This window comes from Pristiophorus japonicus, chromosome 13 (assembly GCF_044704955.1).
Source record: "Pristiophorus japonicus isolate sPriJap1 chromosome 13, sPriJap1.hap1, whole genome shotgun sequence".
In the NCBI taxonomy this organism is placed as follows: Eukaryota; Metazoa; Chordata; class Chondrichthyes; family Pristiophoridae; genus Pristiophorus; species Pristiophorus japonicus.
The window spans coordinates 116,871,540-116,885,291 of NC_091989.1; the positions used below are offsets into that span (position 1 = coordinate 116,871,540).

General features: G+C 46.6%; 1 protein-coding gene across 2 annotated transcripts in view; it reads left to right on the plus strand.

Moving 5' to 3' along the window:
- Nucleotides 1-13,752, plus strand: part of fhod1 (formin homology 2 domain containing 1) — a 447,258-nt gene that overhangs the window by 411,144 nt on the left and 22,362 nt on the right. For both annotated transcript variants that reach the window (XM_070897918.1, XM_070897917.1), the window contains 2 exons: nucleotides 3,197-3,387; nucleotides 7,520-7,712. In XM_070897918.1, the coding sequence (XP_070754019.1) occupies nucleotides 3,197-3,387; nucleotides 7,520-7,712 (384 nt within the window). The remainder of the gene's footprint in view (nucleotides 1-3,196; nucleotides 3,388-7,519; nucleotides 7,713-13,752) is intronic.

Genomic DNA, 13,752 nt, shown 5'->3' on the forward strand with positions numbered 1-13,752 from the left:
ATGTTCAAAGGTACCAAAGTAGTGATACACATCACCCCGGACGCCAGACCAGTGCACCACAAAGCCAGAGCGGTGCCGTATGTGATGTGGGAGAAAATTGAGAGCGAATTGGACCATTTGCTGAGAGAGGGCATCATCTCGCCCGCTGAATTCAGCGACTGGGCGAGCCCCATCGTTCCCATCCTAAAAGCGGATGGTTCTGTCAGGATCTGTGCCGACTACAAGGCCACTATCAATCGGGTGTCCCTAAAAGACCACACCCGCTCCCGAGAGTGGAGGATCTTTTCACCACGCTGGCAGGTGGCAAGCTGTTTACCAAGTTGATTCTCACTTCAGCCTACATGACCCAAGAACTGGCCAACGAATCCAAACTACTGACCACCATCACTACGCACAAGGGACAGTTCGTTTACAACAGGTGCTCGTTTGGCATTCGATCAGCGGCCATGATTTTTCAAAGAAAGATGGAAAGCCTGCTCAAATCCATTCTTGGAACAATCGTATTTCAGGACGACATCCTCATCATGGGTCGTGACACCGAGGAACACCTCCACAACCTGGAGAAGGTGCTACGCCGACTGGACCGGGTAGGCCTGCGACTTAAGAAGTCTAAATGTGTGTTTTTGGCTCCTGAGGTTGAGATCCTGGGCAGGAGGCTTGCTGCAGATGGGATTTGGCCCACCGAATCCAAAACAGAGGCGATTCGACGAGCGCCCAGGCCCGGCAACACATCGGAGTTGCGTTCATTTCTGGGACTCTTGAACTATTTGGGGAACTTTCTGCCAAACCTAAGCACATTGTTGGAGCCGCTTCATGTGCTCCTGTGTAAGGGTTGTGATTGGTTTTGGGGGGACTGTCAAGAACGGACTTTCAATCGGGCACGGAACCTACTTTATTCAAATAAGTTATTGACCCTGTAAGAAATTGGTTCTGACATGTGATGCATTGTCCTATGGGATTGGGTGCATGTTGCAGCAGAGTAATGCTGAGGGCCAACTATAACCTGTGGCTTATGCTTCCAGGTCGCGCTCTCAAGCAGAACGGGGATATGGGATGGTTGAGAAGAAGGCACTAGCATGTGTCTATGGTGTAAAAAAAAAATGCATCAGGACCTTTTTGGCAGGAGGTTCGAATTAGAAATGGACCACAAGCCGTTAACATCCCTGATGTCAGACAGCAAGGCTGTCAATGCCAATGTGTCAGCTTGCATACAGCGATGGGCTCTCACGCTGGCTGCTTATGACTACTCCATCCGGCACCAGCCTGGCACCGAAAATTGCGCTGGCGCGCTCAGCAGACTTCCACTGGCCACCACCGAGGGGCAGCGGAACAAAGCGCTGAGATGGTCATGGCCATTGATGCCTTTGACAGCGCAGGCTCCCCCATCACAGTTCGCCAGATCAAAATCTGGATAAACAGAGGTCCCCTCCCATCTCTGATTAAGAAATGTCCTGACTGGGGATTGGGCGCCCGCACACGGAGCATGCCCTGAGGAGGTCAGACCGTTTCACAGACGAATGGATGAGCTCTCCATCCAAGCTGACTGCCTACTATGGGGCAGCCGGGTAGTCATGCCCCAGAGGGGCAGGGAGGCATTCATCAAGGAACGCCACAGCGAGCATCCAGACATCATGCTGATGAAGGTCATTGCCAGGTCACATGTTTGGTGGCCGGGAATTGATTCAGACCTGGAACACTGTTCGCAGGTGCATGACGTGTGCCCAGCTGGGTAATGCCCCCAGGGAGGCCCCGCTCAGCCTGTGGCCCTGGCCCACCAGGCCATGGTGACATATTCATGTTGACTACGCGGGCCCGTTCATGGGAAAAATGTTTCTCATTGTGGTAGATGTGTACTCAAAATGGATCGAGTGCACCATTTTGAATTTGTGCATGACATCCACCACCGTGGAGAGTCTACGTGCGGTCTTTGCAACCCACGGCTTGCTGGACATCCTTGTTAGCGATAATGGCCCATGTTTCACGAGCTACGAATTCCGGGAGTTCATGTCAGCACCATTCAAGCCAGCCTCCAATGGCCAGGCAGAACATGCGGTCCAAATCATTAAACAAGGCATGCTCAGGATTCAAGGACCCTCCCTTCAATGCCGCCTATCGCGCCTGCTGCTGGCCTATAGGTCCCGACCGCACTCGCTCACGGGGGTCCCGCCCGCTGAGCTACTTATGAAACGAACACTCAAAACTCGGTTGTCCCTCATTCACCCAGTCCTGACCGACATAGTTGAGGGCAAGCGTCAGTCCCAAAACGAGTACCGTGACCAAAATTCAAGGGGGAGATGTATAGAAATAAATGACCCCGTATTTGTCCTTAATCACGCCGTGGGGCCCAAGTGGCTTGCGGGTACTGTAATAGACAAAGAGGGGAACAGGGTCATCGTGGTTAAACTTAACAATGGGCAGATATGCTGTAAGCATCTGGACCAAGTAAAAAAAAGGTTCAGCATGCACACTGAGGAACCCGAGGAAGATCATGAGCTGGTGCTCACACCACCGCCAGTGAACGAGCAACAAGAACATTCAGCAGCATGCACAGTCCCCGCGGTCAGCCTGGACAGGCCGGAATCACCACAGGTGACAGACACTCACGCCAAGGCTCAACAACCAGAACCCCAACTGCGGCGCTCCACGAGGGAGCATAGACCACCTGAAAGACTTAACCTATGATCCCAATAAGACTTTGGGGGAAGGTGATGTCATGTATGTAACCTCTATGTAATTAAGTATATGCAATACTGTATGTACTTAAGCAATACACACCTTGACCACAGGGGGTGAACTTGTGAGAGACACTCCTCACCTGGTCATCCAGGTATATAAAGGGAGGTCCCACGCAGGGTCATCACTTCTTGGTCCTGTGAATAAAGGTTCAGGTCATAGAGTGACCTTGTCCATAGAATGTGCCTCGTGTGGGTTTTGTGCCATTGAGTAAGGACATTACATTTAGTGCAGAGGGATAGCTTGAACAGTATTAAATCTTGCTCCGTTTACACTGATATCATTTAATAAATCTAATGGAAAGCCCTTTAACTAATGGGCCACATTTGATGGTAGCTGCTGCAATTTGTAACTTGCACTCCCGATTTATGTTCCAATTCTGCTTTAAGCGATGTGGGTTTGATTTGTGACGGGAAGCTGTTCTCGGGCTGCTCCTCACACGCCCTCTTGTCTGTGTTCACAGATTGACTTTGATCAACTGGCAGAAAGCCTCGTTCAGCTGGAGAGAAAATGCAAAGCTTCGTGGGATCACCTGAAGGTTATAGCTAAGCACGAAACAAAGCCCCTTTTGAAAAATAAAATGACTGAATTTCTGAAGGACAGCACAGAAAGGATCATAATCCTCAAAGTGGTACATCGTAGAATTATAAACAGGTAAGACTTCATTCTCAAGGTTCTGCATTCGGCCGGGATTTATAAGATCAAAAAAAAGTATATTGGTGAGACTCCTGTTCAAAATGAAAACATGTTCGAGAAATACAATTGGTGACCCCTCAGTGAACTAGCACCTACGGGTTTATATGCATGCTGCTTCTGTTTTGGTCAGTTCATTTTCTTTCCCCCGACTGTGATGTGTATCAGAGCAGCCAAGGAACATTAGGAACAGGCATCAGCCATTCAGCCCCTCGGACTGCACTGCAATTCAGTTCGTTCATGGTTCATCTGCACCTCAACTCCATTGCTCCACATCCATTGATATCCTTCCCGGAAAAAATCTAGCAATCTCAGTCTTGAAAATCCTAATTGACCCAGCATCCACAGCCTTCGATGGCAGATCATTCCGGATTTCGACTACTCTTTGTCCGAAAAAGTGCGGCCTGATTTCATTCTGGGATCAGAGGGGCCAAAATTGCCCCTCCCAATAAGGCCTCTGGCCGCCTTAAAATTGGCGGCCACAGGGCGGCGTGGAATGGCCGCTGACTCGCTGCGGAGGCGTTGCCATTTTGTAAATTGCCCTTCGGGAGTTTTGGAGCGGTGCCCGGGACTGCTCCGCCTGTTTTCCCACCATGGTGTGCACGCACCAACTTCTTACCGACCGGTGGGAAACCCCTCGTGAACTCATCCCTCGGGAAATGGCCCCTTTCCCGGTATTGCCAAGCGGGAGCGGCCCCACCGTCGGCCAGTGCCCCCGCCCACCGTCGGCCAGTGCCCCCGACATGTTTTTGTGTAGGTGCACGTTCTGTAGCATGGCGGCCTGGCCACCCTTAAAGGGAAGGGCACAATGCCGCGGCCGCCATGTTATTTATTTTTGTCGGCCGACTGCCGGGTCAGTTCAATAATTATGCCCCGGGTTCGGCCGATCTGCCAACAGGCAGCCTGGAACCCACTCTTGAATGCCAGGCCACTGGCCCGGCTGAAACCCTCCCTGGTGGCCCAGTAGACCTAACTTAAAAATATGCAGAGCTCGCAGTGGTCCTCCCCTTTAACTGAAGGGGAGAGACGTTGTGACTGACCACTGGTCGGGCCAGCGGAACCACTACAAGGCCTCTTCCGCCCCTCAGCCACCACCACTTCCGCACCAAGCCAAAAAAAACTTCCAAGTGCTGAATATCGACTTTAAAAAAACACAGGCTCCATCCCGTTTCGGGCAATTTCGGACCCAGAGTCTCCCTGTGTCTCTCTCTCAGCTGTCCTTGGTGCTCAGTTGAACACAAAATTATCCTGTGCCACAGTACATTGGAACTTCAACACACTACCCACTCGCTATTTTATGGCCCTGTCAATATTGATCATTCGAGTCGCGAACAAGTTTCTCAGATTTAGAAATGCACGGAACTGTACATGTGGCATTTCCGTAAAATGTGATATTTGAGTACTGCTGATTCCAACCATCTTCTCACCACCCCCACTCCCCCAACACAAGTATTGTTTTGTTTCTGATGCCTATGACCTGCTGAGAGAGCATTCAATGATTAAGGGACTTTCTTGCTGGTGTTTCCTGAGAACCAGATTTTGTACAACACAGTCAGAGAAAACAAGAGGAAAAGTTTGCTGCCGTCTTGCATTGTTTTGGATGTGGTACAGAAACCATGCTGCAGGCTATGAAAGGTTCACTACCAAACATTTAGCAACAAATGTCAAAGGCACAATGAGCAGCTGAGCCATACAGACCAGCGAGGTCTTTGGTAATGTGCAAAGTTGGCTGACCTTGGTTGGAGTGGTGGTACAGACACTACAATTAGGAAAGCATTCCTCGGTTATGGAAAGGAATATTAGCCAGAGGTCCCACCCTCGATCACTGTCCAGCAATTCATACTGGAACTGCAGCTGTGATGCTCCCAAGGTTGAACAGCTTGCTGATACTCCCTGTCGACGCTCGTCATTTGGGTGAATCACTGGAGGGCAACCAGCGCCCCAGCAAAGAATCGAGGTCTTCAGGAGAGAGGGGAGAATATGGCTGGGAGGGGAGAAGAAAATACTGAGCACAACAACTTTCCAAGTAATGAAGGATGTGTTCATAGAAACATAGAAAATAGGTGCAGGAGTAGGCTATCCGGCCCTTCGAGCCTGCACCACCATTCAATAAGAGCATGGCTGATCATTCCCTCAGTACCCCTTTCCCGCTTTCTCTCCATACCACTTGATCCCTTTAGCCGCAAGGGCCATTTCTAACTCCCTTTTCAGGACTGTGTGCTTGCAGCAAATCCATTCAGAACTTTCCAGCCACTAAAGAAAACTTGGTCTAAAATCACCTTTCTTTTAAAGACTCCTGCAATTTCTTTTTGAAAGAGGATCTTTGGTATTATTGAATCTTCTGCAGTGAGCCAGATATGGACTTTGTTGCATTTTGGGGAATAAAGTACCTTTTTGGGAATGATGTAGTTGCATTAAACATTGCAGCATGAACGATCAGTGCCGTGGAATGGGAACAGGAAGAAATGAGCCTGGTCTGCTCACGTTCTCCTCTGAGCAGTATCGAAGGGCTAAGGGGTTCCAGCACCTCTCAGTCATGTCTAGAGGCTCCTTGGTGCCCTCTAGTGGCTAGTTACAGAGACGAATTGCAATAGTTCTGTCCCCACACCCTCGGCTGGAAGTTGTCAGGCCGGGTGGATGAAGAGGAAGCAGAATTTACAAGAAAGGAGGGAGAATTTTCCGAGGAATAAATTCCTCCACAAAATAAAAAAAGTTTTAAACAATTTTGGGGTATTTTAGTATTACATGTTTCCATATATCACTGGCAAAAATCCAGCCCCGTCTCATGAAATGAAAAACTTCACCCTCTGCAGTTTATAAGGGTCCTATGTGAAAAAAGCCTGAATAGGCTTGCTCCAGTTCCTAGGCTTCTCGGCCCCAAACCGTCCCAAATTCAGGATGTGAGTCAGCCATGGCTCAGTGGGTAGCACTCTTCCTTCTGAGTCAGAGGTGTGTGGGTTCAAGTCCCAGGTCAGAGACTTCAGCACATAAATCTGGGATGACACTCCAGTGCAGTGCTGAGGGAGTGCTGCACTATCGGAGGCGCTATCTTTCGGATGAGACATTAAACCGAGGTCCCGTCTGTCCTCTCGGATGAGACGGAAAAGATCCCACGGCACTATGTTGAAGGAGAGCAAGGGGAGTTATCACTAAAACAGATTATCTGGTCATTATCACATTGCTGTTTGTGGGAGCTTCCTGAGGCAAAATGTCTGCAGCATTTTCTACATTACAACAGGGACAGCACGTCAAAAGTATAAAGCACTTTGGGACGTCCTGTGGTCATGAAAGGCACTATATAAATGCAAGTCTTTCCTTTTTCTAAATGCGCAATCTCACCCAAAGTCACCACAGATGGCTGGTGTGGGTAATGGGAAAGATCACATTTTTCTGAGGTTGGGGCAGTGTACTGATAACTTTAGTCTGTAGCGGGAGGATGTTTGAAGCTGAAGAAAAGTGCCTGAAATGCCAAACAAAAGTGTTCCATTTACCAGCATTAACATCCCTCACCTTAGTGAGTATAGTTATTCTCTCTGTTTCCCCTTTACCCCAACCTAAAGAAAAAGTGACCAGAAAGTTAGGGGAGTTTGCAGAATCACAGCATGAGTTAAAAATATTCAACAACAAAAAATATGGACAGCCCTGAGACCACAGAATTGTTTGGAACTGTCAACAGTCTAAGAATCAAACTGAACACGGGCCAGTGCTTTCCAAAAAGCTGCTCGTGTAGTAGCAACATATAACTCTCTTAGGCCCTCGTGTGTTACGGAGCCAGCATCAGTCAGCAGTTTATTTGACAAGAAGCTCCTGTCCCTGACACACATCCCCTACTTAGTCAGCAGTACTCTCAAACCAGTGAAAGAGGACACAAGCACAGCGCAGGATGTCAGCATGCATTCTTGTTCTTTGGTGCACTCTTGTGGAGGAATCTGATGTGTGTAAACGTTGTTACTTGTATCTCTAATGACTGAAAGCAAAACCACTCTGCCTGAGACCCCAAGGCCCCATTTGACAGCACATATGCTATGGCTACAATAACTATGCCGGAAAGCGACAGTGATGTCTTTATAATAAGTGTAACCTTCTCTTACAGGTTCCATTCTTTTCTGTTGTACCTCGGTCATCCTTCTAACTCTGCCCGGGAGCTGAAGATTACCAGGTTCTGTAAAATAATTAGCGAGTTTGCACTAGAGTATCGGACCACCAGGGAACGGGTACTGCAGCAGAAACAGAAGCGAGCTGCCTACCGAGAGAGGAACAAGACCAGAGGCAAAATGATCACAGAGGTATGTTTATTTAATAGGATTAATTTTCTATCTCCAGTATTACAATGGCTTCTGCAAACTAATAAAACTCAGCAGTGTTGCCCGTAATGCATATTTGTAGAGCTAGGGTTTTCATCCATTGAACAGAAATTCTAGCCTATGGCATGCTTTTCTTCTCCCAATTATTCATGGGTCTCAGTTTGCAACTGGGTTAAGACAACTGGATTTAGTAGTATAAATTCTAGAAGCTGGCATGCGGAATTAAAACAAATTCAATCTAAAAGCAGCTACTCTCTGCACCGGAACAGATAGGCCCAATGCCCACCTGATATTGGGCTTCGGGCCTCATTTGTATCAGACCAATGAATCCCCCACCATCAACATCCTGGGGGGCTCAGCATTGACCAGCAACTCAACTGGACCAGCCACATAAATGCTGTGGCTACGAGCGCAAATCAGAGGCTGGGTATTCTGTGGTGAGTGGCTCACCTCCCAACTCCCCAAAGCCTTTCCACTACCTACAAGGCACAAGTCACGAGTGTGATGGAATACTCTCCACTTGCCTGAATGAATGCAGCTCCAACAACACTTAAGGAGCTCAACACCATACAGGACAAAGCAGTCCACTTTATTGGCATCTCATCCATCAGCTTAAACATCCAACTCCTCCACCACCACCACTACATCGCTTGAGTGTACTGTCTACACGATGCATTGCAGCAACTTGCCAAGGTTTCTTTGAAAAAACTCCAAAACCTGTGACCTCCACCACCTAGAAGAACAAGGGCAGCAGGTGCATGGCAACACCATCACCTCCAAGTTCCAGTCTACGTCACATACCATCCTGACTTGGAAATATATTGCTGTTCCTTCATCGTCACTGTGTCAAAATCCTGGAACTCCCTACCTAACAGCATTGTGGGAGCACCTTCACCACAGTGACTGCAGCGGTTCAAAGAGATGGCTCACCACCACATTCTGAATGGCAACTAGGGATGTCATGGTACATCAGTCATTGAAGGTTGGCATGCAGGTACAGCAGGCGGTTAAGAAAGCAAATGGCATGTTGGCCTTCATAGCGAGGGGATTTGAGTACAGGGGCAGGGAGGTGTTACTATAGTTGTACAGGGCCTTGGTGAGGCCACACCTGGAATATTGTGTACAGTTTTGGTCTCCTAACTTGAGGAAGGACATTCTTGCTATTGAGGGAGTGCAGCGAAGGTTCACCAGACTGATTCCCGGGATGGCGGGACTGACATATCAAGAAAGACTGGATCAACTGGGCTTGTATTCACTGGAGTTCAGAAGAATGAGAGGGGATCTCATAGAAATGTTTAAAATTCTGATGGGTTTAGACAGGTTAGATGCAGGAAGAATGTTCCCAATGTTGGGGAAGTCCAGAACCAGGGGTCACAGTCTAAGGATAAGGGTAAGCCATTTAGGACCGAGATGAGGAGAAACTTCTTCACCCAGAGAGTGGTGAACCTGTGGAATTCTCTACCACAGAAAGTTGTTGAGGCCAATTCACTAAATATATTCAAAAAGGAGTTAGATGTAGTCCTTACTACTCGGGGGATCAAGGGGTATAGCGAGAAAGCAGGAATGGGGTACTGAAGTTGCATGTTTAGCCATGAACTCATTGAATGGCAGTGCAGGCTCGAAGGGCCGAATGGCCTACTCCTGCACCTAGTTTCTATGTTTCTATAAATGCAGGCCTTATTAATGATTTCCATATCCTGAGAATACATTTTTTTTTTAAAAGAATTTTAAATGTTGAACCTTTGGGGAACTGGGATCCATACTAGGTCAGTGAGAAGAGTGGTGATAGGTGAGTGAAATTTGGTGTGTGATAGGATACATACAGCAGAGTCTTGGAGGAGCTGATCATTATGGAAGATGGAGGAAGGGAAGTCGGCCAACAGAGCATTGCAGTACTTGAGTCTGGAGATGACAAAGGCATCAATGAGGGTTTCTGCGTCATATGGGCTGAGATAGGAATAGAGGTGGGTGATGTTCCAGAAGTAGAAGATACAGGTTGGAATCTCAGCTTGGGGGTCGAACAGGAGAGTATGGTTGAAAACAGTATGGTTCAACCTGAGACAGTATGCAGGGAGGGGGTGGAATTAGAGCTAAAACATGGCTTTGATCTCCCTAATGTTTAGCTGGAGAAGTTATGGCTCATCCAAGTCTGGATGCCAGAGAACCAGTCTGACAATACAGATTTAGTGAGAAGGTTAAATGAGGGGCTGTTGAGATAGAGCTATATTACTAAGGTATGTGTGGAAACTAACTCCATATCTACAGATAATGCCACCAAGGGGCAGCATCTAGACGAGGAAGAAGAACAGAACTTAAGATAAATAAGCAGTTTTGTTTGATTGTTCCCTTTGTAAAGTGCAATTTCGCTATGAGTGTTTCTCTTCCTCAGCTACATGCTACGTCTTGGCTCCACTAAATAAACAAGAGGAGAAAATTAAGGGGCAGCTAAGTCCAGACTCCCTTTACACTTTCTAGGTAGGGTCTCCCGATTGGTGTCGACAGTGGCAGTTACCTAGATGCCCTTTCAGCAAATAACGAGTAGCACAGAGAGGATTTGGGTTTCTATGTGGAGAGAGGATTTGGCCTTCTACGTGGACCACTACAAGCTCAGAGGGAGCTGTAACACTCTTCATGTTCACATGAGATGAACATCACTTTTTTCCAGAAGGGTCAGCCATTTTGAAAATCCTGTTGGTGACATTGAAAAGTGCGAAGTCGGGCTTTTATGTGAACTCGAATCCTTTGTTGCCATGCGCGATGGAGCTGGACCGAGGGTTATATTCATTGACTTGATGTGATGAGGAGACTAGAGAAAGAAATGATATACAATATTGAAATTTGTCCACCGAGGCAGGCCATGAGTGTAACTTTTGCTACAGGGCTTCCAAATATGAGGTGTTTACCACAGGATTCCTGCACTCATCACCTGCGGTTGATGAAATGATCACTGCTGTCAGTTTAAAAAGATATATTGGATTGGAATAGGAATCTATGGTCATTATATTTAAAATATAAGCACCATTAAAGTCATTCATTTAAAGTGGCTTTCAGAGTGTAAAGATGCAAGTCATGAGGACCATTTGCAGAATTGATGTCCTGCTAACCTCAACTGGTTGGAATAAATTCTGTATTCCATACATGTGAGAGATCAGTTTATTTAACAGTTATTCAGACTAAACAGGATAAATAAAATAGTTTCCGGTACAAATCTATTTTACTTGACTTGATTTGTTTCTTGCCCTATGGTTGTCTAGGAATGGGATATTTTTTCAGTGGCTGTAAACATCAACAATGCCTCTACCCCGGGTATCTGCTTTCCTCTTACGAGTGATGATCAAGACTGAGTGTGGGTATTATAGTTGGAAAGTTTCTGTTGCAGTATTTCTGTCTCAGAGCCTTGTAGAAATGATGCTAGCCCTGGATGTTTCAAGGCTAAACCTTAAGGCAATGAACTGAGACCCACTGGAAGTATCTCTGCAAGGCATTGCAGTCAGGATTAAGGCAGCAATCCAAGAGATCCAATGCACATAATATAGATGCGCACACTCTGGGATTCAGAATGTAAAACTAGTAGAAATTATTTTGTAACTAGGTGTATGATATTTTTATTTGAAGTTTTTTTAAAATGGATATCATTTGGTTTGTATTGTAGCCCAGCTAGACTCAGACTAAAGAGATACTGCAGCATTTGTTGCTATCTACCGTGCTTTAAATAGAAAGGTTTAACATTGACATTACCACTTGAGGAATCTTTTCCATTTTGGAGTAGTTAATTTAGCTACCAGTGACTGGAATTAATTGAACCACAATAGTGGGAATGCTGACAAGTTTTGTGGAAGTTTTGTAATCTAACAGCAATTGAAGGGAGTGAATGTGCAATGCGGGAGGCTGACCAAGGCAGATGTTCCGTTTCGAGGGGCTCTGGCGTCCTGGTCTGCATGAGGTAATCTTTTAAAGTCCCCAAGTACCATTGACATTCTGGATGTGCACTGGGGAGGTCTGCCTAGTAGCTTGGCACTGGAGATCAAAGCAAGCTTCTAAGTGGTGAATTATGGGTTTGTATTTCCTCTCTTGAGAGCTTGAATGTATATTCAAAAGGCCAGGACTACCTTATCAGTTAATATGTTTTGGTAACTGAAAATTCAGTGAAAGACAAGTTAATGCCATAGGAACCCGCAATAATGACAAATTCTGTGATTTTGAACATGGCCTGCAACGTCGTGACTGGAGTTCAAGCTTTCTTTTCCCTCCCTCCCCCCACCCAATACATATGTACAGCGTCAAAAACTGAACCTCTGCTCTCTCCAGGTGCCAATTTTGGTTTAGGTATGGTATCATTGCTGAAGCTCCTTGGAAAAGCACCAAGGAGAAGCCATGGGAACCGAGACAAAACAACTGGAAACCAAAGCACCATGCCCTGGGTCCACCTATTATTATGTAACATAAATATAAAAGATCAGAGAAAATTAGTTTCAGATAAGTGTCTGTGTTCAGTGCCAAGTCTTCTGCAGAAATTAAGACTAATTTTGTAGCTTAAACTAAGGATAAGGAAGTCACGTAAATTGCATTGCTATTACATCCCAGTTGAATGCATTGAGGGCATCTGTAAGGTCATCTAAGTAAAACACTGGACGTGCAAATAGTCATTATTATGTATATTTTTAAAACCTGCCTCAGCTAACAATGTTTCAGTGAAACTATTTTTCGCTTTCCAAAATACATTGAGCTGACACAGTTGCCAATATCAAGGACTGAAAAGCTCTCATCATGTTTAATTTCAGCACATGATAGCAATACCACGGCAGCCACTGCTACATAATTTATAAGTTAAGTTATATAAGCAGTGCTGCTGCTGAAAGCTGTCCATGTGTGCTATGGTGAGTAGTGCAAGCAACTTCATGTATTGTAAGCTGGAAAATGATCGTTATTCCTGAGTCATGAGAGTAGCCGTAAGGTAGTCTTTTGTCCTCAGCTGGAACCATCTCAACCGAAATACTTTTAAACATTTGTTATTAACCGACATCTTTGACTTTTAACAACTTTCAGAAACTTTTTAAACTGGGGAAACTTTTATAATCTATTATTGATTTATGTCTTAGATTCTTAGATTTTTAACAGCTCTTAGAAACTTCTTAAAATGTTTTAACAACTCTTAGAAACTTTTGAAATAAATTGGGAATCTTTATCAACTTTTAATCTTTTAAAATAACTTTGGAAGTCACCTTCCTGATGCCTGCCCCCCAACCTAGCCTCGGGTCATCTACCATCAATGGCGCTACCCAGTGCAGAGCTTGCGGCCAACACTTCGCTGTAGACAATTAGACTTATCGAGCTGTGCCTGGTCTCTAGTTGTCTAGGACCCCCTTGCCACTGTACCAAGACCTTGTTCAGCTAAGCCCGTGTGGTTGCCGGTGTGCAGCGCCCACGTTTAAAGAACTCACGCACAGGCATCTTCCACTCCGTCAGTATGACGTTTGGGACCTGGAATGTCAGGACCCTCATGGACAATCCCAACAGCAACAGGCTGGAAAGCCGCACCGCCATAGTTGCCCGGGAACTCAGACATTTTGACATTGACATCGCCGCCCGAAGCGAGACCCGGCGGGCAGGGGAAGGCCTGTTGAAGGAACATGGTGGAGGTTACACCTTCTTCTGGAAAGAGAAACCAGAGGCAGAACGCCGCCTTCATGGAGTCGGCTTTGCCGTCAAGAATGAGCTGGTCAACCGCCTCAAAGACGCCCCTGTGGGGTCAACAAACGCCTCATGACTCTCCGTATCACCCAATCTCGGAACCAATGTGCCACAGTCATCAGTGCATACGTCCCCACACTGGATGCAACGGATGAGGCTAAAGAGGTTTTTATTCCAACCTCGAGACATCCTTGTCCCGTGTCCCATGGGCGACAAATTGATCCTCCTGGGTGATTTTAATGCCAGAGTTGGCAAAGACACAGCCCTCTGGGGAGACGTGATTGGCAGAGAGGGGGTAGGGAAAGCCAGTTCCAGCGGTATGCTACTCCTG